This window comes from Hippocampus comes, unplaced genomic scaffold (genome assembly GCF_001891065.2).
Source record: "Hippocampus comes isolate QL1 unplaced genomic scaffold, H_comes_QL1_v1.1 scaffold111, whole genome shotgun sequence".
Lineage (NCBI taxonomy): Eukaryota > Metazoa > Chordata > Actinopteri > Syngnathiformes > Syngnathidae > Hippocampus > Hippocampus comes.
In genome coordinates, this window is record NW_017805698.1 from 1,877,011 (window position 1) to 1,902,380 (window position 25,370).

Sequence of the window (25,370 nt, forward strand, 5' to 3'; positions counted from 1 at the left end):
ACTCCATGTTGTACGCCATGTTGAGTATGTTCAGAAGAATATAAATAAAGCCATATAAATAATAAATATTTGATATACTGTATATTTTTTACATTCGTAATTCATTTTACACATAATTTTACATTATTTTTGGTATTAAATTAATTTAAGCAACAAAAAAACTGAGGAGCCATTTGGGAGCCGAAAGAGCAGGCTCTTTTTAGTGAGCCGAGCCAAAAGAACCGGCTCTCTAAAAAGAGCCGGAATTCCCATCACTAATCAGCTGAGCAACGCTGTCTTGTGTGGTGATCGAGGGGAGGTCGAGTTCGAGACAGTGAGTGAGTGGAAAGAAAGCCACCAGGTCTTTTACTCGTCTCATTTTGGACCAAATAGTCCTACCTTTGTTATATTTTCTCATATACTGTACCTGTACTGTATGCCGCAGTTTTTGGACAATATATTGTTGCACTTTGTTGCTTGTGTTGTCACCAATGTATGTTGTTAACATACCGTACTTGGACGTTCATACCGGACATATACCATAGTTATCTCACTGTTCTCATGAAAAAAAGTATGGTAATACTTGAATGCTTTTGTTCTGTTGATGTTTGGTATGGACTGTCAACATATACGTTTTTTTATATGTACCATATCTTGTGCTGACCCGGCCCACCTGTCAAATTTAGAAATCAATATGGCCCCCGAGCTATGGCATAGCCCCATCTCTATAAATGGTCAAGAACATCAAGCAGGTCTCCTCTTACAAATACTTGGGGATTTATATGGACGGCAGGTTTAAACTGGCAGACACATGTATCAAATGTCTGTTCGAGGATCCAGCAGCGCCTTCATTTCTTGCGACGTCTCCGAACATTTGGAGTTGGCAGAAGCATTTTGTTGATCTTTTATAGAGCAACCATTAAGTCTGTCCTGCGCTTTGGAATAACCAGTTGGTTTGGGAACCCAACTGTTAAATCGAAAGCTTAGATAACCAGCTTGGTTAAGACAGCAGGGAAGGTAATTGGGCAGCCCTCAGCTCCCCAGGACATATATGTCCAGTTCGTTATTCAACAGGCCAACACCATTTTAGACAATCATTGCCATGTGCTACACTCCCAATTCGAGCTCCTAAACTCAGGAAGGAGGTATAGGACTCTTCTCCGCCAATCAAGCCAATATAAAAACTCATTCACACCGCATGCTATCAGCTTAGTTAACAAACAATTAGAGGGAGGCAGACAGACAAGCAGAAGGACATGAGGGCAGTGTGGGGTGTGCATATGCCTGTAATGTATTGTCCAACGTGTATAGAGTCTATATTGTCCTGTACTGTATGTATTGTCCAATGTATGTTGTGTATTGTATGTGGTTATGTATTGCCCAATGCATGCAGAAGCACGGAGGGCCTGTCCTCCGAGACAAGTTTCTCCTACGGGAGACCAAATAAAAAGTCAAATTCAAAAATATTCAAAAGATACCCTACTATCTCATTGCGCACATATTGAGCTTTCAACAGCTGGTCGTGATGGGTTTATTTTTTAAATTATTTTTTGGAGTAGTAAAAGAATGTTTATTTATTTATTTTTTTTTTAATGAAGTGGAACATTAAGCCGTTCTCTCTCACTTCTCTCTTAAATACCATCTGCTCAGTTAGAAACGCAATCATTACAACACACTACTACTTTCTCAAAGTTAGATTCTTGAGCCAAGCTATCGATGCAAATAAAACCACTCAGAAAAAGTCAGGGATATTAGGCTTCTGGGTGACATTTCAGGATGAACCTGAAATGCACTAAAACCTTTTGCAGTAGAACAACAGCCCTTCTAAACGGCATATTTGATCTGTGAATGACTGAAACATTTTGTGTTTCAATTAGCATTAGCATTGAAGCAGTCCTCTTCATCATGCTGGTCATGTTTTGACAGCATGAGATCAAGATGACACCGAACTGTTGATCAACAGTACCCACTGAGCTTTCTGTTACAAGATGACGGGGGTTTTAGTGGTGGAGTGTGGCAAAAATGGAAACAATCAGGCAAGGAGTGCAGGAGTCTGTACATGAATTGATTTTCCAAAACAAAAAGGCACATAAAAGAAAAAAGTCTAACAAATCTAAATTCAAAGTGTTAATTTATACAAGGGAAAAAAAAGGGCTAAGGGAAGCATGACAAAAAAAAAAAAAAAACACGTCAACTGACAGCAAGAGAAAGAAACCAAACCTATTGCTGCATTCATGGAAAGTCGGAAGTGAGATTTATCCCTCTCGGATTGCCCCAGTTGCGACTTCAAACCGGTTGAGGCGAATGTCAACGGCAAAGATGAGTGATTCTGATAAATTGTTTGTTGTTCTGGTTCATCACAACACATTTTTCCCCTCCAGCAAACCTTCTTTACAATTTCCTTAATTAATATAAATAAAGGAATATCTTATCTCCAAAGCACTTCATTCATTTCACCAAATAAATTCATTCAGGGAGATAACAGCATATCTTCACGCAGTCGGTACAAATCACGTGATAACTAAATTAATGTAATAAGAAATAAATAAAGCCAAATACATGTTTATCATCTTGCAAATTATGTTTTTCCATTCACCGTCTGTGACTCCATGGTGTCACCACTGTCAAATGACGTCACATTGACGTCATTGACGAACTCTGCGTCCTTTTTTTTTTCTGACTTCACACAAAAAACAAAAAAACAAAAACAAGACATGTTGTGAATTTTGCTAATTTTATTTTACTTGCATTGATAGCTTGGCCCAAGAGTCCAACTCCGCCTATCTACACCACGAATGAGTCTATTGATTTACAACATATGCAAAAGACTTCCTCACCATTGAGTGGACCATGAGGTCATGCTGTAGTTTTGCCAACGATTGCCAGCAATTAATACAAACAATAGTCGTTCTTGCATCGACTCAGTAAAACATTCATACTGACATACTTGACAGTGATCGTGCAACAGAGCAAGTTTGGCTATCTTCTCACACAATATGTTCATCCTTCATATAACCATGTAGCAAAATCCATCTGCTCTAATGCAGGTGACTAATAAATTTTATCCTCTCTCTACATTTATGTAAATGAATGTCATAAAATATTCTTGCAGTGGAGAAAAACCAGGCATGAAATTTTTGCCATAAACCCAAAGCAAATGCATTAAATAAATGCTTCCATCGAGATATATTGAAATGTGACTTTGTGATTGAGAAGCTTACAAGATAATGAAGCAATTCAGAGTCAAGTTTAGGGAACCGGTATCTAGGATATTATGCATACATGCACATGAAAACGCTTTGCCTAAAAGCACCAGTCAATAAACCTGCCCCTCTTTCATTTTTAAACAGAAGACTCACATGTTGAGTCATGGTTGCTCGACGATGGATATAATAGACATCATCAGACAAGCAGGCTGTTATTGACTGTTTTCACTCAAAAGTCCAAATTGTTGATCGAGAGTGGCAGCATCCTCACAGAAAGCAAGAGAGGCAGTAGGCTCCGATGTTTTGCTTTGCACTGATGTGTGACAGAGGCCTTCGGACAGCTATAATTTGCTGTCAAACTAATTGTAGGTGTGCCATCGTCTCTGAGTATCAATTACTCTCAAAGAAAACACTATTATTTGCCACCAAATTAATGGTTTTCGCTTTCAAGAAAATTGTCAATGGCTCAGGAGGTAGAATGGTCGTCTCCCAACCTGAAGGTTGTGGGTTCCACTCCAAGCACTTGAGCAAGATACAGAACTGCCAGTTGCAGGTAGAAGAGTGCTACACAAGTCAAAGTCCATTTCTCCCATGTAGTTGACATTCCCTGCATTCAAAATGTATTTAATTATGGTATATTCAGGTCAGTGGAAGAAGATTTTTGAACTAAATGTCTACTTTAAAAAGTTAACTATTTGACAGTCTGACAAACTTTAGCTTGTATTCTGTCAATTGTAATGACCTTGAAGCCTCACAAGTGTAGAATGAGGAAACAAAGTCATGACATTTAAGTAGATACAATGGCGCGAAACTGTGGCACATATATCCGGCCCTCAGGGATGACCTACTGCTGAACTCGGGCCTATTTTAATGAGTTGGGTTTGAAGAGCATTATCGAAAGAGACAGGGTGTGTTTACTACAGCCCCGGTGGCACTGGCTCAAATATTCATGAAGACAAATAGTATCCAGACTGTTCTGCAAACACGGCATGTAATTCCGATTCGGCCATCTGCGTTGAAATCAGGGATTACATGCTATGTAAGACCCAAGGTAACGACTTGGAGAGCGGGAAAACACAATCAGCTAAATAACCGGGGGTAAACATGTTCAATACATCAACAAAAATTCACTTCAACCTGGTCTCAAAGGTGACACTCTTACCTGTGAGCGAGCGCTTGCGACTTTGGAAGCTGCCACATCCTATGCACTCCGAGAACTTGGACCAAGCCGTAAGAGTGCAGTCATCCTTGCAAGCCACTCGACACGCTCGGATCTGAGCAGGCAAAGGACCAGCCCAGCGCAGGCACTCTGTCAGGTTGGCCGCCTCGTCGTTCTCCCCAACACAACTGAGTCCTGCCGATATGGGAGGATAAATACCTACTCTGATTACATTTGACAGAACCATAGGTAATTGCGTTCTCACTGTCATAAAAATCCTATGACATCCAATCATCCAGCCATCCATGTTCTATACCGCTTATTGTCGCTTGGGTCACCAGGGTCTACCACTTATCGTCACACGAGGCTTCCTGCTTGCCAAAAGTCTTAAAATATTCATATCAGCGGGACCACAGGATTGGCAGTGAGGAACAAGGGCAGCGTTCTTTGTCGGAAAAATGTTATGGCCATTAATTCAGGGACAACAACGGTGTGCTAACGAGGACTTGATTCATATCATATTCACAACATGAACCAATATCATGAAGCGTGTCGCGTTGTTACCCTGTATCGTGATACTGCTGTACTGCGCTCCAAGTGAGCGGAAATATTAGACAGTATATAGCCAAAAATGAGGCTGATAGCACAGTCATTTGCAAAAATGTGCAAATTTGTCCTCAAAAACAATAAAAGCACGAGTGAAATAGAAATGTTGAAACAGAGAATTTTTGGGGAGCCGTTATCCAATGTCCTTTCTTACAACCCGTTATACGATCACTGGCAAAAAATGATGACATCACCAATCTCGGAGGATTCATTCAGTAGCGATGGCGGCGGTTGCCCTTTGTGGGGTCCGAAGTCAGAATCGTGGACGTTTAAGGCCAACAATGAGCCAACAAGTTAAACTGTAACTAAACGTGTAAAAGTAAAAGACACAAATGCAAAAGATCAGCTAATATTTAGCTGATAGGATGAACAGCATATACTTTCCATACAAAGTACAGGCATAAACGGTGCACATAAAGCATTTGGTTAGAAAGACTGCTTAGGCTGCTTTTGTGAAAAATGTATGTCATGGTTTAAAAATAGCCCTTTGAGTAACTCAAATTAAAGTTCACAAACAGTAACCCCCCCCCACCCCAAACAAAAACAACAAAAAAACAACAACATGAAAATAAAGAAGTTCATGTGCTTTATCTAAAGATAATTCTGCTTAGCTCCCTCATTTTTTTTCTTCCCTTTTTTCTTTTAACGAATCGGAATAGAGAATAGTTCGTAACCGGACTCAAATGGAAAAACCGTAATCAGAACCAAAATCGTTCAAATTCAAACGATGGCCAGACCTAAAATAATGTACGCCCATAAGTAATAGACAAGAGAGAAATACTTTTCACTGCTATCCCAGCATGTCTGACATCACAAACATGACAATGTTACATTTTCAATGTCTTCCAGTTGAACTTTTTTTTTTTCCCCTCGTGCAGTATTACCCAAGTCATTAGCTCTCTCAACCCTAATGTCCTTTTGTTAGCAGATTTGAGTGGTACAAAAACTGAACCCTCAACTCTATTTTTAATGGAATCTGTTGAGCCTCGGGTTTGCCAAAGTCCACGTGTGTGGTATTTCACATCATCTCACCCACAGACAGGGATCATCTTTAATTATACACGAATATGGAAAGGTGATGAATTTAGAGGAATCGCTGAAAGGACACTCTTTGAAAAGGTTCACACTCCAGAGTTTTCTCATGTTATAGAACTTGGGGGAGAATCTTCTTGAACTACTATGTATTAATGAAGTTCCTTTCTATTCATATCAGCCAAAGCCAGTTACATTTTCAATCACAATGTGATATGGGTATTCCATCTAGATTAAGTCTCATCCCATCAAATTTGATCTTCATGTTCATCCAACCATAGCATATTGTGACATGAAACTATGTAAAGTAATATGTGATCATGGGTGTGATTAATATGGTGTTCGAAAGTCAACCAGACAGTTTCACTTCTACTCAGGAGGGAGGCCATATCATTTATTCTGGTGGTTTTAAGGTACAAAACGTGCCCTCATAGTCCAGGACCATAGTTAAAAAATTACGAAGTCCTCTCCCATCCTGCTCCTGATCCGAATGACTCTGATTCCCATACCGCTGTCATTTTGGAGGTCAGCTAAATAAGGGGTGTGTGTGTGTGTGTGTGTGTGTGGGGGGGGGGGAACAAAAAACAGAAATGGGTTTTTTGAGGGTGGTCTGGAATGGATTAATGACATTCCCATTCATTTCAATGAAGAGCGATGATTTGAGATGCAAGTGACTTAAAGGATGCAGAAATCATATCAACCTCGATTTAACAGACTCAGAATCATCAGTCCACTCAAAGCATCTTTTTATACAGTACCGTTCAAAGTCTGTCAGTTCTAGAATATCCCAGTAAATGGCGCTGTGGCGCCATCGACAGACGTATGTCTTCTGCCATACATAAACAAGCTCTGTTCAAATTCGGAGGCTTCGTAGTACCCAGCCTACGAAAGGTCATTTCGGACGCTTCCCATCATGTCGCCTCCGTGGACCACATAATCTGTGGCACATTTGGACAGGTCTGTACCACCGCAAAATCACGGCAATGTTCTCGGCAGGTAGAAAAAACTTTGTAGAAGAGCGGCAGTGAGTGATATCGAACAAGAGCGGAGCAGTGTAGGCTATGAAAGTGTGCTCTGAAGCAGCCTTTGTTCACCGGCCGTCTCCATGGAAACGAAGGACAGATTTGAAGGCTAGATTCCAAGGCCGTGCGAATTTGGGCACTGGCATGTGGTCAAGGCACTCAAGAAGTTACATCATTTGGCCTTCAAATCTGGCTTTTGGAGGACGCAGCCTACGAAATTGGCCACAGCCACAGTAGACTCGAGCAGATAAAACATGCGTCACTGTGGCAGCCATGTTAACAGAGGCGACAGTCCCAACAAAGGTCATGACAAGTGTGGACATCTTAGCAGGGCTCAAAAGGAGCTGTGCTGTATGTACACGTACTAGGGCTCTAAGGAAACATGATTTGAATTGAAAAATCGGTTTGGATTTCAAAAGTGTGAGTGCATCATATCAGACTGAATCGAACTGAATCAAGATAAGTGTGTCTTTTTACTCAAGAATTAGTCAGGAGCTATTTTGAGTGCAGCAAACATCCATCCATCCATTTTCTGATCCGCTTTATCCTCACAAGGGTCGCGGGGCGTGCTGGAGCCTATCCCAGCTTTCTTCGGGCAGTAGGTGGGGCACACCCTGAACCGGTTGCCAGCCAATCGCAGGGCACACAGAGACAAACAACGATTCGCGCTCACACTCACACCTAGGGCCAATTTTGAATGTTCAATCAGCCTGCCATGGATGTCTTTGGAATGTGGGATGAAACCGCAGTACCCGGAGAAAATCCACGCAGGCACGGGGAGAACATGCAAACTCCACACAGGAAGGCTGAAGCTGGAATCGAACCCGGTACCTCTGCACTGTGAATTCAAAGCACTAACCACTCGACCACCGGGCCGCCTGGTATAGTTTTTATTTATTTTTGATGTTGTCAAGTGCTTCTCTGTGCCATCTATTCGTAACAGAGGTCGAAAAAAGAATCATTAACATCACAGCTCAGAAACGCGAACAGAGACAAGTGTCTGAAATGTCAAAGGTATTTAAACACAGGTTTTTTTAATCATATTGAAAAGGTGAATTGCTAAAGGTCGAGGAGGATTGCGTTACACCTGCTTCATTTGCCTTTATTTCCTGGAAAAGTCGCATTGAGTCACTTGATAAATGTCGATCAATTATGAGGTTAGGTGGAAGACAGCAAAGATGGCAGCTGAAATTTTAAGTTCTTAAAGCCGCAGATCTCGCTACTGGAAGCGTCATTACTGTAACTGTGCAAGCCAGTTTGGAGACCCATTTGTGCTCATCTTTGTGAGGTCATAATAACGCTAAAGTGACATTAACCGTGGGATACCATTGTTCAATGGTTCTTCAGAAAACTACTTGTTCAGGCAAATACGTCCTTAATACTGGCGCTCGCCACTTAAGCCTACTTGAAGCACTTTGGTGCGCCCAAGTGTCCGATTGCATAACAAAGGGTTCAATGTTTCACATTTGACAAACGTGAAGGTCACAATCAGTTCTGCACAATCAAACGACAATTAGTGAGGCTAGAAAACTGCTTGCCATGAAAATAAAGTCCTTTTTTATGCATATATTCCGTCATCCTTGTTGGCTCAAGTAATTAAACGCACCTGCCGTGTGTTATAAACCGAGCCGTCAGGTTATACAAAGGTGGAGCCATTGCTGTAGTGTAATCTATAGAAAAGTATTAGAGAACCGCAGATACCTTGAAGGAGTTGAGTGCCAGTGAAATCAAACAACTGTGCAATTTAGCACTCCTATCTATTGTCCCCAACATTTGACCAAAGCTTGAGTGTATTCATAAAACGCCTTTGCAGGATGTATGTTGGGGACTTTGTGTGTGCGCGCGTGTGTGTGTGTGTGTGTGTGTGTGTGTGTGTGTGTGTGTGTGTGCGTGCGCTGCATGTCGAAGTTATCTCTCAGTCGGTAATGCGCCTGTGGCCGTCCGGCTTGCTCCATTAATAAGGAACCAGTGGTGTGATGAGATCGTCAAGACAACAGACAGAAAGATTCATCTTATTACACTCTCAGGACAAATTGCCTCCGTGTTTTATGGCGCCATCAGTTGTTTGTTAAAGGAGCCGTTATGAAAGGACCGTTAGGACTCATTAAATAAAGACAGTTAACTAGAGAGAAGCTGAAAATCGGCTAACGAGTACTGAAAGACAAATACTTGTGGGGATAAAGAAAGACTTGCCTCTTGTTTCTAACCCATTTCCGCAGGATTCTGCTGTTTGAGATAAGCTGCGTTGGACGGAATTAGGAACCAAGGTACAGGCGTGCCACTTGTGTGTCCTCCATCTTTATGGAAAAACAAACAAACAATCAAACAAACGTAAACCCTCAAGCAACATTGCAGGCAATTTTGTGGGTTTCGAATTGATTGTCAAACCCTTTTCCTCCCCATGTAGAAAACGTGGGCAAGACGACAATACAAACAGTAAAAACAAATGCATTTGTGAAGACTGCACGAAATAAACAAGTACGAAACCTTTTTATGGTATTCCAATAATTATTCACTTTTGCCGTGCTTTCCCTTTCATATGAGAGGCATTTACCTTTTTTGGTGGTTAACAATTGATCCATGGCCACTTGCTGCCAACATGCCAAACAGAATAAAAACAAGAAAAAAACACTTGGGAGTTCAAAGGACGAGCGGTTCCCACATGGCTGGGAGTAAACAAAATATTTTTGTTATGCTTTTCACTTTGCTTGTGTTTTCATAATTGGGCTTGAACCAGTTAATCGATTTTAACACTCCACAAAGCTTGAAGTCGATATATCAACATGGATGCCTCGCAGAAATCAATAGGCAAAGAAGGTCGTGGGTCCGCGCAGCTAACTAGCAACGGGATATGAAGAATGTGTGTGGTTTACCTGTAAATTGGACATGCTGCGAGTGATTCACACTCCCTCTCTTCATAAAGAGTGTCAGGGCACTCTTGACCTCCATTCGCGGACCTCTGAATGATAGTCCGGTGCCGAGACTGTGTCGCAGATGTGGCATTTTCTGTTGGAAAAAAAATACAAATCTGATTGACAGGCTTTGGAAAAATCGGAAACCTATTGTGTTTAGAAAATATCAAATTTAATAGGTAAATCAGTTTTCATAAATCATTTATCAGTACCAAATTTGGTACTGATAAATGAAAGTTGGAAGGACACACTTTCAATCATTGCACAATATGCAGCCTTTGGAATTAGAACTAAAATCTTTTTTTTTTCTCTCTCTAATGAGGCATACACATTTTTTCAATCCAGAAAGCAAATGTGTCCAGCTCAGGGACAACAGAGAAGTTCTCCACGTCATTTTTTGACAGACTAAAACTATATATTTTCTGTTAACCAAACACCTTCAATGTATGAGTTGTTGCTTTTATGGGCCGATTCCTGGACTGACTTTCTTTTCTACACAACCTAAAAGGATCTTATTGAATACCTGCTCCCAACTCTTTGTACAGTGCCAATGTGAGCCTTCATGCTATGGCATTTCCCACTTGCAATTGTTTTTAATCCCCAGAACAAGGAAAAAACAAATTGATGATTTTATGATCATGGCACACCAGTCAAAACTACAAAAAATTATTCTCTTGTAACTTCTTAGAATTGGTTCTGGATTCATAATTTTTAAAAAATTAAATAAATATCAATAAAAAGAAACACAAATCCTGGAATAACTATTAAGATCACACAAAGGATGGCTACTTCCAACGGTACTCTGTGTGGAGTTTAAAAATCAAACAAAACATTTGTAAATGTGTGCTTGGTGGGTTATTCCTCTGTTGTGAAAATGCTTACCGAGTATGTGTGTTGAAACCATGTCAACTGTGGTAAATCTCCACTGCCTTTTTCCAAATAACTCTCATTTTGTTGTTGTGTAACTTGCACTAGCCAGTTGAGAATGAGCCATGCTAAAGTGCTCATTCGGCGTCTGCGCCATCAGTCAGCATGCTACCTTCATCTGATCTCAATAAGGCCCACTGCAACAGGGCAACTTCAAGAAGGTCTTTTATTTAAAAAATATATATAAATAAATAATAAAAATAAAAAAATCAGTGGAAAAGCAGTTCAAGGCTCAGTGCACCGAATTTGGCCTATCAACAACCTCAGCAGCTACCCAACTGAACACTTGTGAAGGCCACTTGACCAAACAAGAATAAATAGAAACAACAGATGTTTGGCATAGGCATGCACCTGTTAATTTAATTGCGCTGGTCATGCCATAAATGTGTGTTCTTGATAGATTGGGCATTACTGAAAGGGAAAGAACCTTTCCACCTGTACAAATGATATCGGCAAATGTTGTCATGACAGAGGATATAAGCAACCAAACATAATTTCCAAAGGTGGTATTTTGTGTTTATTGACACTTTATAATACAAGCAACTTCCTGCAAAAAGAAAATCCAAATTTTCAGAGTCAAAACTTCTGAGTGCATATCTCGACAACAAGTATTCAAAGTTGATGAGATAATGATTAGTGTGCCCGTGCATGACTATAATTTTCTGCAACACACAGCCCTTAATTGCTTGACATACAACATTATGACGACCACGGACTAATCACATCACGTTAAAAATGGTGAAAAGAAATGTGACTGCATCATCAGCGGACCAATGAGCCAGAGAATATTTATAGAGATGAGTTGCTGGCACAATTATTTTGATTATTTATTTTTCCATGAAGATATTTGTTTCTGGTAATGCGTAAGTCAATGTAATATATTATATATTAGCTATTAGCGAGAGAAAAAAAAATCGGTGGAGTATGAGACTGCATAATCGTTTGGAGAGATACTTATTTAAATGATACTGATATTTAAATATACCAGGTTGAATTTTCACTACATCATTCAGAAACAGTGGTGCCTTGAGATAGGAATGACCCGAGTTAAGAACCTTGCAAGATATGAGCCATAGATTTGTCTTGGGGAAAGTCTGCTTGGATTCATTCAACAATCAAGGCAAAACACGATTGGCATAGTGTGGGTTAACATCAACAGTGGTGGTTTTAGAATCTTTCATGTAAAGGGTGTTTGAACAAAAATGGTGGAACACCATATTTAGACAATACTCACAGGCATATAGTCTTAATTCTCTTGACAAAATGAAATGACAACATGACAGCACCTAACTGAGTCACAGCAGGAGTAATATTCTTCTTTGTTTTGGATCTGCAAGTGTCATGTCTGCCTTTTGATTTTGTTCAAGCTGCAGTTGTTGGGTTTCCCTCCAGCAGGCCCACCTGTTCCTTGTTGCCAATCGATCTCATCATAGTTGCTTTTGCTCTCGAGTAAAAGTATCGAGATTATGTTGTCTTTGATCTCACTTTTATTTTGCATTGTGTAATTAGACTCTTGTCATTTCATTTATATTCTTGGCTTAACTATTACCTTGTCTTTTGCAAGCACTTTTTGTTTATGCATAGTTTTTTCTTGGCTTCTTGTGACCAGTGATTTCTGTTTGTACTTTGTCGATGCGCTTTTCTGTAAATAGTTTTTGTTAGCGCATTTTGTCTGGGCCTGCATTTCTGGGATCCAAAAAACATTATTTGATTCGGTTCTGAACCTGACAGCATGACTGTATTATACTGTCTATTGGTTGTCAAGATGGGGACACTAGAAGAAGCAGCACTAATGTTTAAAAAGTAGAATATTAGACTATGGTTTTCCTTATTTAAAAACAAACAAAAAAAAAAACAGTGTTTTTTTCTTGGGAGGGGCAGGAACGGATTAATGGTGTTTCCATTCATTTCAGTCGGCAAAAATGATTTGAGATACTAATTAAAAGTTGCAATAATGGGCTCGGATTGAAAATTCATATCCCAAGGCACCACTCAATGGGTCTTGGAACCATAACATAAAGAGAAAAAGACCCAAATGGAATCGAATATTGTCTTATAAGAATCATGCCTTTTCCAAATATGAATGAAAAATGTGATATGAATTGGAGATCAGTTAACATCACTGCAGCATCAACTATAAAAAACTACCCTGAAATTGAGGTCATTAAAATGTCAGTTGACGATGTGCACACGCGTGTGCCTACCCACATGCTGGAAATAATGCACACACAAAAAAAAAAAAAAATAAGCAAAACAATGAGAAAACTGTGGTTAACTCAAAACGACAGCAAAAGTTCAAACTCTCGACATGACATCGTGCAAATACAACATTACAATTCTAGAATAGGTTCAGTAATGTATGTGCGAGGTTACCTGGCATGCAGGTTGATGGGCAGGCAGTCCATTCACTGAAGGGTGTCACAATGCAGTCTTTCACGCAGGGAAGAACACAAGGCCGGATCGTTTCTGGACGAGCAGAATCTGGGCATCTGCACGCACACACAAACAGTGGTCTTATATTGTACTCATCCCTTAGGCGATGAGTGATAAATGTCCTGAGTCTTGCTTGCAACAGGACAGTGCAGTGAAACAAGTGCCTTGTCCTTGACATCACACATCTCCCCACAGGAAACATGATTGATTATTTGTCCCGCTGCTTGTACGAGCCCAGGCAAAATGTAGACTGATTGGAAAAAAAATAAAAATACGGTTGTCTCACACATGCCGTTTGGCAGAGGAGTATTAGGGCCGCTCTGAAAAAAATGCAACAATAAAGTCATTAAAGCAGTTGTAGCGTTGAGATAAACGGACATTGTACAAGCAAAAGCAGTAACCGTTAGAAATAAGTACGATTTTTTTTTTTCAATGGAGAAAAACACTTTCAAACGTTTTGGTCCTTTAGCTCTTAAGAGTTCGGGTCCAATGTAATAGTGTGAGGACAAATGCAGAACGAATGATTTCAGAGGAACAGTTGGAGGCCTATGTTACCTTGGGAAAGTAGAGAATATGAATAACTTTTAATTTTGGTATGTTTGGTTAGCGAATTTACTCAATATTATTTCTTCAAGTGGTTGCGCAAAATAATATCTGGATCCAGATACGTTTTTTTAAACTGACCATACATCTCATTTTTTAAATTACCGGTAGATTATATTCATCAATCCTGCCACGCGACCATTGATCATCTGAAGTGCTTGCCCTCATTAGTGTCACGGGTGACTTGGAGCACGTCTCAACTGACTTTGGGCGAGAGGTAATATACACCCTGGACTCTGTCTCCAGGAGCACATCCTTACATTCACACCATCTTACTGTCTAATACTGCTAATGATGCCATCTCCATCCAGCCACAAATGGATTTGGTCAGTATGAAATCTGGTTGAACACAAAGCTATTACTGTATTCTCTTGTATGAATGGCAACCGGTAGCTATGCAGGTTAATTGTAACTTCTGTCATCTAATGGAATAGCATTCTCTTGTTCTTCCTGTCAATATATGTCACTGGCAAAGATAGATTCACAAAGATATATTTCTAATTAATAAATGTTCATTTTTGGACAAATGAGGTGAAATTAGATTTTTTTTTTTTCTCACGGGACCCCTGATGATCTCTCAAGCCCACTAGTGTATTACAACACATTGGTTGGGAATCACTGGCTCAATTATCCCAAGAGCATCATAATGAGGTGATAGAATGCCAATGTTGTCATTGGTGAAATCTAATGCCTCCCTAAGGAAAGCTTTAATGATCATTAATATGGACAATTGATTAATTACCGAAATGCAGTTTTACCAATGCTTGAATAAACAATGGCCTACATGACGGTCTGAGTCTATTGGTCCGCAGCAATTCTTTTAACACTAATGTGCATTTCCTTGTTTACAAGCATAGCGTCGGCAATCCGCCGTTGGCGCCATTAGACCCAAGGGACTCCCGCAGCAAAAATCAATTAAAGTTCGCAACATGCAACGTGCTAATTAAACCTGACAAACTCAAGCCTATGCAAATTATTCACCAACATGTTATTCACCTCCAAGGACACACCGCATTGTCATCGCTTTTAAAAAGCACATCACTAATATTTAACCAATGTATCTGTCTTCATGGAAAATCATTTCGCTGTTTAAGCTGTCACATAGCTTGCGTCACATATTTATGACAGGCCGCTGGCGGTGTTTTGCCAATGCTGCAACTTTGAAACCTTTCATAATTCACGCGGCAATGTATAGTAAATCATATGCTTTGATGTCTTCATCCACCGGCGGCTTCACACACACACATTCTTTCACTCAAACAACAGGCACAGACATTTTTCCTCCCCCTGCCCACTAAATGGCTTTACTCAACCTAGCAACTGAGATCCAGGTCTCACTAGAGACTCAGCATGGTGCCACATTCTGCCAGTAGCAGAAAGTCAGCAGGCACAAGAACCTGATCAAAGTACATCCAAGTACAAGGAGCGACATGCAACTTTCCTTCCTCAACTTTATCCTCCTTCCTTCTTTGCAGTGATGCATGCCAAAGGGCACAGCAGTGCAACTGGGCAGCTGGGGAATATTGTCAGCTAGTCCAAGAATAGAGCGATGAGAAATACTGTAGCTGTCTAAAAACTAGTGCTGAATACCTATTCAACCCAGGGTAACAGTAAAACAATGAAAAACAATGAATGCATTTTTTTTTTATATGTCACTGTAAAGCTTGCAGAATTTTCTTCATGAAAAAACCCACAATGTCGATGAAACGTTCTGGACAGTATTTCTGAAAACTGTCAGTTGTTTGTAAGATAACGTTTTATATATATATATATATATATATATATATATATATAATGTACTCTAACCATTTACAGCAGTTGTACACAACACTGATATCGTTATTTTTTACACACAATGAAAAACTATACCACAAAATTGTATCCTTAAAAAAAAAAAATGCAAGTTATGCAAGGAATTGACCTGGATATCACTATTTTACACAAAACCTAAGGTCACAGTTTGTATATATATATATATATATATATGTACATTTTGCATGCTTGAGCCTGAAAAAAAAGTTGAATCTTTGGTTTCAGTCAATGCAGTATTATCTACGAAATAATTGTAAAAAATTAAGGTGACTGTGACTACTTCACAGATTTCACTTATCCCAGTGAGGGGTGACAGTAAATTAATTCCATCACCCCAAATGATAAAAAGTAGTGTTGAAGTGAAGGGTTAAAATCTTATCCTAACTCCGTCTATGGGCAGTTGGCTTGGCTTTGGAGAATGGCTGCGTACAAAAAAAAAAAAAAAAAAACACTGCCCAAAGTTTAGGGCTTGTTGCAGCATGGAGGGGTGCCAGCTAAAGTGCTCTCAAGTGAAACCCCCGCTGCTCGGGGCATTCATGTGTGCATGCCCAAAGGATCCTGATTGTGCATGTGCATATTCCTTGATAAGTGTATGACGCATGTTGAATCTAACAGTTTAAAATGCGAATTTCCCAAGGGATGGGACAACAGGAAATCTGTGGAATGCTGTTTGAAAAAAATGTGTGATGAAAATTACAACCAATGAACACGAAGGCAATAATTCAAAATTCCCTTCATTGTGGCTGACACCCAATTGCTATTGTGTCTCTGGTAGCAAAACTGGTTTAAAATGTCAACATATGTGTGTTGGATTCTTGAAAGGTCATGACTATTTTGTACACACATTTGAGATCTGGTTGAACTCTACATGCCAGGAAAATATAATGCCTAATACAGACAAACTCAATTGAAGATTCTTTTCAAAAACCCTGTCACGTGAATTTTGAGTGTCATTTCTAAATACATGTCCGTATTCACGTTTGAAGATCATCGTTGAACACGTGCAGAGTGTGAAAACTATGTCGTACTCAAATGTGAGTACGACACATTAAACAGTTGGTTATCATCTCAGTTTTCCTGATGTTTTGGGATGTGTTGTGAGCAATTAAACGGCACAGTTGCAGTTATCTTGAAATTCGCTAGTTCACTATGCCTGCACTCAGAAAATGCATCTTATTCATATACTGGCTCGAACGGCTGATTTAGAGCTCCTCATTATTGGCAATGAGTGCCCGCACCCGCTCACTGTGAAAAGATAGACAAACATGAAACACAATGTTTTTTTTTTCGTAGAAATGTTCAGTCTTAAGATTCACATCCTCAAATATTAACTGAAGGCACCGGCTTCTTACATAAGAGCAATTCACAGATATGATGAGGGTCCTATATTTCAAATTAACAGATTTAAATTCAATTTCGGACAAAACAGCGAATTCAATCTTAATAGTTTATCTAAAACACGCCTCATTTTCAGAGAAATACGTGTTCTGTAGTTCTGATGGACCCAACTGCTATCAGGTTTGAACCAATGGCAATTCTATTGTTTTATATACATGAATAATCCAACAACAAAGAGCACCGCATTATCAGTGATTAATGAAAAGTGATGCAGGGAGTATTACATTAGCATCTGCTCTGCTAAAGGACAACCTGTTGCCGCATTGTCGACTTTCATTACACCCTCTGTATTTGTGTGTGAGATAGCACAAGGGTAAGGGGTAAGAAATCCTTTCTATAATTCAGTTTAGAGCACTGTCAATAATACATGGAGCTAAGGAAGGCAAAATGTTATCAATTATTTATGCGCCTTTCGAGTGCCAGCATTAGCACTGTTAAAACAACAGCGTTTGGAATTGTAACGGTCAAAAGTCAAGGAAAACAGTTTCACAACATATCCCTGATGGGAAAGTTTTACAATTCCAAGAATTAATTGAATATGCCAAATATCTCAAATGAGCAAAAATAAATCAATATTCCTCTCTGCACACAATTTACCATTTCACTTGGGCTCCATAATCTAATACCTCAAACTTTAATCGAAGGAAAACTAAGAGAAGAAAATAGTCGGTTGAAAATGCTGTGAATTGGGAATTTCTCCACTGCGAGACTAATAAAGGTTTTCTTATCTTATAAAATATCGATGAAATTCTCAAATCATGTGCTCCACAGTCGCCCCCTGAAGACTGGCGGTTTGCCACCCACAGATATTTGCAGATTTTTTTTTCCAATATATTTTTTTTTCAATATTCTTTTTTTTTCAGTTGTTATTCAAGTTCAAGTAAACTTTATTGTCAAATGTGCTTTCTGTGCAACATACAGCACGGATGAAATTTCTTTCCTCTCAACCACAGGAGAGAGAGGAGCCGCTGTGGGTGCCCGCGCTGCCATCAACAGAACAGTGAACATAAAATGACAAAATAATACAACACAGCACATAAGACAGAGACAGTTACGGGATTTTATTCCCCATTTCTGCCTGGTTATTGTGGAAAAATTTCAACGGGGGTCCATTTTTTTGCTATTCACAGGCCCCATCCTTGGCGAATACCAGTTGACAAAAATGGCAAGATGTGCAAAGTTGTTAGGTGGGCAAAAGGGTGTAATAATATACAACTCAAGAAATGTTTTAATATTGAAGAAAAACACTGAAATGTGTTTTTTAATGGTACTGTAATTCTTGTTTTCCCAATTGTACATTTCCATGGTTTTATTTTCTAAATTGTCTTTATTTTGCAACACACATTCTACTTTAAAAGGTGCAGTGCGTGCTGTAATTTAGCTTTCATATTTTGTAGATATATTTCTCTCCAATTTAGAAATTTACAAATTAGACTCTAAACTGTTACACGTAGAATACGACAAAAATTGTGTGTAACTCAGGAGAACAGAAATAACAGCTTGTATCGCATTACCTTTTGCTGACAACAGATCCCCCATTCATCTTCATGCAGGAGACTTTACGAATTTGGGCTCCCAAAGCACAGGTAGCGGTGCTATTCCGGAAATAGGTTCGGTTGAGATCCACAGTATCGTGAATGCAGGGTCCCCATGTTGAAACTTCCCAATAGAATACCAGGCAAGGATGGTCATTGCAAACTCTCCACTCTTCCAAAGCTGGAGCCCCTGGACATTCCTTCCCACCTGTGCCAAACACAAGTATACACTGGTTATTGCACATCATGTGAATGCATTTCAAAGGCGGCTAAACTACTGACTTGCAGATGGGTTGCATGTATAGCCTTATGGACAACCGCTAGTCGAGGTTCAAGTTTAATTCATGGCCACGGTCTTAACCCAAAGCAGCCGTATATCAAATAATCATTTCCCATTGAAATGAATGAACGTGACATCATTACGTTCCAACTGTGTTTTTCTAAGGAAAATAGCACTCGATAATATGGTACTTTATAAAATCATTAACTAGAATGTAAAGAATTCATCAATTGGGAATTTCTCCATTGTGAGTCAAATCAAGGTTTTCTTATCTTATCTTAATTTGCATATCATGATTCGTTCACTGCCACTCCTTGTGGTGTGCATAAGATGACCACCTAGGGCCAGTATAAATAGTTGTGAAGGCAAAAAAACTAAGAAGACTTTCATGACTGTAAGCGACTCAGTAAATTGCATGTCCCTGTGACTATGATTCATATTGTCTGTCAAAATGGGTTGATGCACCATATGCTGTTTTGCACTGTGTGTGTTAGCATTAAGCGAGGAGAAGGCAAAGTTGTGTGATTGTTTTAAACAGTCAATGTGTCATTTTCTTTCTGGCATGAAATCATCTTGAGCCTCCTTTTGAGGAACTGTCCAGTACCTGCCAAACTGATGCTGGCTGTTAAGTGACATAATTTCACCACCAACATACAGTGTTTGGATCTCAAATATATGCTTTCAAGTCAAAGCAAAAAAATAATAAAAAATTGACCGTATCTCGAAAATCTCGAATCTCCAGGCAGCACTGTATTTTCTCATAGTATATAGTTTGGCACACAGGCATTTTTAAGTGATTAATTTTTTTCTAATCAGAATGGCAAAATTCCAGTTTTGATGCCATGATATGCCCTTTTAATGTTTTCCATTCATTGCAGATTTTCTCAGGCATCGTGTCACAGCTAAAATAAAACACGTGATGCATGTTCTGCCATTAAAAAAAAACATTTTTATATATATATAAAAATCCTGCTTTTTGTGTGTGCGTGTGTGTGTGTGTGTGTGTGTGTGTGTGTGTATGTGTGTGTGTTCCTTCCATCTATTAAAAATATTCACTACATTCAGGAGCCTGAATTTGTCATTTTTCTGCTGGTTTCTCAGTCCATCGATATTGCAGTTCATTCCAAGCATTTCATGGACCTTCTTTCTTAGAAAAATGAAACCATTATTTAAGGGTTCAATGGGAAAGCACTGTGTTCTGTTTGTGCCCTTGACACTTTACATCTCATGCTGTTACCCATTTGGCCCTGGCAAAGGGACACACAGTTACAATGGAGTCCAGCAATTAGCCCTACTGCAAGGAAAATGGAGGATGCAGGCAGGGCCATATTATCACAGCGAGAATTTTACTTGTGACAGAATGTCAGACACATTCCCGGTGGGTTTTTTTGGGTTCACCAGCCGGTGTCACATTCAACATTTTCAGCAGCATCTCAAGGTGTCATTAGGACTAAGCGGTGAAGTTTTGGGGGACAAAATGATCACCTTTCTGCTTTTTGCTGACAGATGGAGAGTAGAGCTCTAAATGTGCATGTGGAAAAAAAAACTTATTCATAACTCTGGCAGAAAACATAATCATGTCGAGGTGAGCAGCGTTACCTTTTCCTGGAAGGGCCAACACAGTGCGTGTGCGACTTTGTCGACCCTCTGCTGTTTTGGAGGCACAACTATGCGAGCACAGGGACCAGGAGGACCAAACGCTTACGACGCAGTCGGCAGGACAGGCCACCTCGCAGGGCACCTGGGTCAGTGGAGGGTCCTCTGTACAGTACGTCATGGGCACATCCTCACCTGGGCAACAAGAAAAGTATCAAAGAAACATCAAATGGTCACCCACTAACTGCTGAAATCATTTTTAGAAAACAAAATGAAAGAAAAAAATAATATGGAAATCTTGCTGAAGGTCTGACCTGCTTAAATAGTCTTCATTGTAATCCAAAGGCTAATGAGTGAGCTGAAGTGCTGTAATTTTACAGTATGAATGTCAGCCTTTATCTTGCACTAATAGAATATTTACAACTGCTACCAGTTAACTCCTTCCCATGAAGAAATAGTGATTCATTTTCACAATTCAGAAATTTTCTTTAAGTGCTTCCCATTTCAGGGCCATCAGAATCTCTCAAGTTACATCTATTCAAGAGTGAAGATGCACCGATAACATGAGCCATCATGGGATGTACTTTCATGCAGAGCAGCATCGTGATCTGATTTGAACTCTTCCAAAAACATAATGGAACGTGTTTTTTTTTTTTTTTTTTTTTTACAATAACAACCCAAGGGCAGTTTTGAAACCAATTTGGTGTTTTATTTCCTCTCCAGGAGAATATCCTTGGTGCAAGAGAAGAACAGTCAAGCGAGATGTGGGTATCACTTCATTACAAAGATATGGAGGACAACTTGGGGGATTATGGAACCCTTTTGTCCATAAAGTGACACTGATCTCACAACAGCTACTAAAATAGCTGCAGTGTTTACAGCAGAGCCATTAGTCTACTGCAGAGATTGGAAAAAAAATAATAAAAAAAATCCCACTGGTGACATTGGGGCAATGGCTTATGGTAATTACTGAACAAAAACTTCTGACATATTAAGAATTGATTGATTTTTATTATGACGAGTTTCACAACTAACAAATGCAATATGTCAGCTCGTGGAAAATAAAACACGGGATTGCTTGAGGCTTATTGTCGGACTCTGTATGTAGGGACTGTATGCTAATATGCAAAATAAATTACACAATCAATATTTGTGGAAATGACGCGCATGCAAATAATCCCCCCCGCCCCCCCATGAAAAACAAAGGAAATATGCAAACGTTAACATCTAAAATCACAAATGTGTATGTGCGTCTATGAAAGACAGAGACAACATGGGTAAGGGAACTCTGTAAATAGATGGCTGCCCTGAGGTCCTTTTGCAATATTAATAAAGGGAATGGTAGATAATACCGCCTCTGCCTGCATATCTATTGAAATGATTTTTGTTCTGCTCTCCCACCCACCGATAAATCTTTTAACTGAGGTAGTTATGGATAATCCTCTCATCCCTTGCCTGAAAGCACATAAACACATCCAATTGTCTCAGATGGCCTTTTAGACAAAGCTATATATAAAAAAAAAAAAAAAAAAAAAAAGGCACTTTAAAATGAACTGTGGTGACTATCAAGACGGGTCACAGAAAAGCTATCAAGAATCACCATTTATTTTTTTGAAGTGGGCTTTATACTTTTACTGGCACAGTCAAATGTTGGACCATTTAAACAATTTGCATGATTGTTCCAGCCTAGGGTTGCCCAAGGGCGGTCCTCAAGAGCCACTATTCTGCCTGATTCCGATCACTCCCTCCTTCAACACACCTGATTCACACGATCAGCTCATTAGCAAGCTCTGAGAAGCCTGATAACGATGCTAATCCTTTGAATCAGGAGTGTGGGAACAAGGACAGATCTAAAACAGGCTTGGTAGGGGATCTCAAGGACTGGACTTGGGCATCCCTGTTACAGACTGATCCAAACGAATTATAGTAGCTCAAGTAGAAGACAAAAGCATTCAGATGGATTGGGCTCAAAAGGAACACGTTCCTGTAAAAATTGTATAATGTGCACCAAATCATAATAGCAACACAGGTTGGAGTTCTTGGCCACTCGTCCCAGCAAGGAGAGGCAAAGCCAGAGAATTTTCCGTGGGGTGACAAGAGTGACCTCAGTGAGGGGAGGCCAGGGGTGGCCGTGCATGCGCCCGTCATTCTTTATGATAAAAAATTACTTCTTAGCCATGTTTTCCTGCTATGGTGTGCTTGAGGTATGTGACAGATATTGACTGTAAGAATTGAATGATCTTTTAAGTTTTTTTACTTACTTTCTTACTAAAAAAGATAATTGTAGTTTTCATTCATATCAATTGTTGATTTTTTCAAAAATGTGAAAACGGCAGAAAAAAGGTTAGACATCAACATTTTCACCCCATGGAGTGACAAGGGGTTGCCACCCTGTAGCTCCGCCCCTGCCAGTCAGCAAGAAACCAAGTTTGAAACTGGATTTTGATATGACTTTGGAGCTTCCACTGTATTTGTGATTGCCAATTAAACTTGCATGTCTAATAGAATGGGACCTGATAAAGTAGGCCCAGAGTGCATCAACTAAAGCGCGAAAGGAATAGCTACATCAGAACCACGTAATCACATCAGGCCTATAAACGAGCACACAATACATACGGTTATGATCAACTCACTCAATGTTGTGATAATGAAGGTGTCAGTTCATGAATTGGTATGAAATCAGTGGTAATTTCTATCAACAAAGAGGCTCTGATGAAGACGTACAGGCATTTTACACTGCGGTTGCTGATCTGTCTACATCGAGGACAATGTTTCGTATGTGGAGTGAATTGAATTAGCAGCAGGCAAGGCCAAGAGAAAAGATGAAACATTGTAATCAAGAGGATGTTCATATTGTCTATTGCTAAGATTGAGGCATTCTCCCGTCAAGTAACCTGGAATAACCCTGCAATGTCTCTAGTGGCTGGGCCCCAGAATCAAATTGGAGTAGATGCTGTTAATTGGTGGATGCTGTTGAAATTAAACCAATTTAGTCAACAATACAAGTAGGGATTTAGTTGACACAGGATACTGATGAAAGAACAAGTCATCCATACAGTTTCGATGACTGGTAAGTACAAACCAAGAGTTGACAGTAGGTAAACTGCAACTAATATGGATTATTAGGGAATATTTGTATGTCATTGTTTTTGTTTTATGTTGTGTTTAAAAAAAAATGGCTGATTTTTTTCAGCTTTACAAAAAAATATTACATCAGATGGCCAATTAATCGGTCAGGCCCTGTAATTATAAGCATCAGACAGAAATTTGTTTGTTCAATAAAATTAGAAAGCAAAATTGTTGACCCATGTAAATATGTTAGAAACAAGTTACTTGACAAGGACATTTTTAGATTGTCTGCAATGACACAACACGCAAACAGCATGCTATCCATCAGTGTAATTTATGACTTCATTTGTTTTTGTCACCATTCTTTTGTCACGTCTTCATTCAATTTTAATAAGAAGCTGTCAGCAACACTACATTAAATTCATTACTGGATGTTTTATGGTTGTTTTATTTTTTTTTTTAATTTAATACTTTATTATAATATCAGTAAAATTGCACAAGGGCCATCTGTACTGTCACACACATTTGCATTACCCATGTTAAAATGTTACAATTTTGTCCATACAGTTTGTATACGTTTCAGTGTGGCAAATTCTGACTTCCTAAAAGTTATTTTGGTTGTTTTGGGAATGGATCAAACAAAATACAAATCAGAAAAAAATATGGAGTTTGATCAGCATCCCAAAATGGAATGAACTTGACCTGAGCATGTTTACTATGAAATAAAAAACAAAACAAACAAAAAAAAATCTCTCTCTCTCTCTCTCTCTCTCTCTCTCTCTCTCTCTCTATATATATATATATATATATAGTCTGCAGCCTCCAAGGGGGGAGGCAGGCGGGGCACAATACGCCCCCTTCGAATGAGACTGTTGTGGTGCCCTAACTAAGGGAGAGATTGACGTCTAGTTGTTGTAATGACGCTGCTGCATAGAACTCCAGTAGTGATAAAGGAAATATTTTCGACTTGCACTCATGGCCAAAAGCTTGGCGAAGAATTAAAAATATCTTGGATGACAAGGTTGATTCAAGCAAGTGATCTTTTCTCACTGAGGTGTCAGCTGAGGTGATTCAGCCAACTAATTAGAATGCCTCACTGCTCCTTTATCTTGTCGTTTTTCCATTATTATACTGACTTGGCTCCGAGGTGGCCGCCTGCGAGAACAATTCATTGCACTTGGAGGGGAGTCTCACAAGTCAATCAAAAGTGCACTGATGATCAACATGTCAACATCCTTTCACACGAATTTGAGTCTCGCTAATTTCATTCTTTTTACCTCATATCCACCAAGACGCCTTTGCCTGTCGGCCTGTCAAAACGTATTAGACTTTAAGTGAATGATGTAGGACAATGAGTTAGTGGATGGGCAACTACTGAAGGAAAGTACAAAGGGTGGAAGGAATTAAGGATGGAGAGAAGGAAGCAGGGATACTGAATGTCTGACCTTTTAGTCTTTTCTATGACTATGAATGCAGTGATGGCCACTTAATGAATAATGAATAGAATCGCACAATACATTCATCACAATGTTGCACGTAATACTACTTTTTTGAAACTGTAGTTTAATTGTTTTTAAATAATGAATTTTTAATCGAGCTTATGCATAATAAAAGACATCTAAATTTTGCTATACAGTATACACATCTCTCTTAGAGGTTAATGGGATCAGTAACTAATACAGAAAAAATACGCGCTAATTAAAAATCAAATATATCCATACAATAACAGTTGGTGCTCAATTGATCATTAATAAACATGAAGACAAGTAGTGACCAGCCCGGGGGGGGGGGGGGGGAACCA

General features: G+C 39.4%; 1 protein-coding gene across 6 annotated transcripts in view; it reads right to left on the bottom strand.

Moving 5' to 3' along the window:
- The window catches only part of thsd7ba (thrombospondin, type I, domain containing 7Ba), a 168,248-nt gene that overhangs the window by 40,138 nt on the left and 102,740 nt on the right, over positions 1 to 25,370 (bottom strand). For all 6 annotated transcript variants that reach the window (XM_019882540.1, XM_019882541.1, XM_019882543.1 and 3 more), the window contains 6 exons: positions 20,504 to 20,695; positions 18,604 to 18,832; positions 13,217 to 13,332; positions 9,878 to 10,010; positions 9,198 to 9,301; positions 4,348 to 4,539 (listed from right to left, as the gene is read on the bottom strand). In XM_019882540.1, the coding sequence (XP_019738099.1) occupies positions 4,348 to 4,539; positions 9,198 to 9,301; positions 9,878 to 10,010; positions 13,217 to 13,332; positions 18,604 to 18,832; positions 20,504 to 20,695 (966 nt within the window). The remainder of the gene's footprint in view (positions 1 to 4,347; positions 4,540 to 9,197; positions 9,302 to 9,877; positions 10,011 to 13,216; positions 13,333 to 18,603; positions 18,833 to 20,503; positions 20,696 to 25,370) is intronic.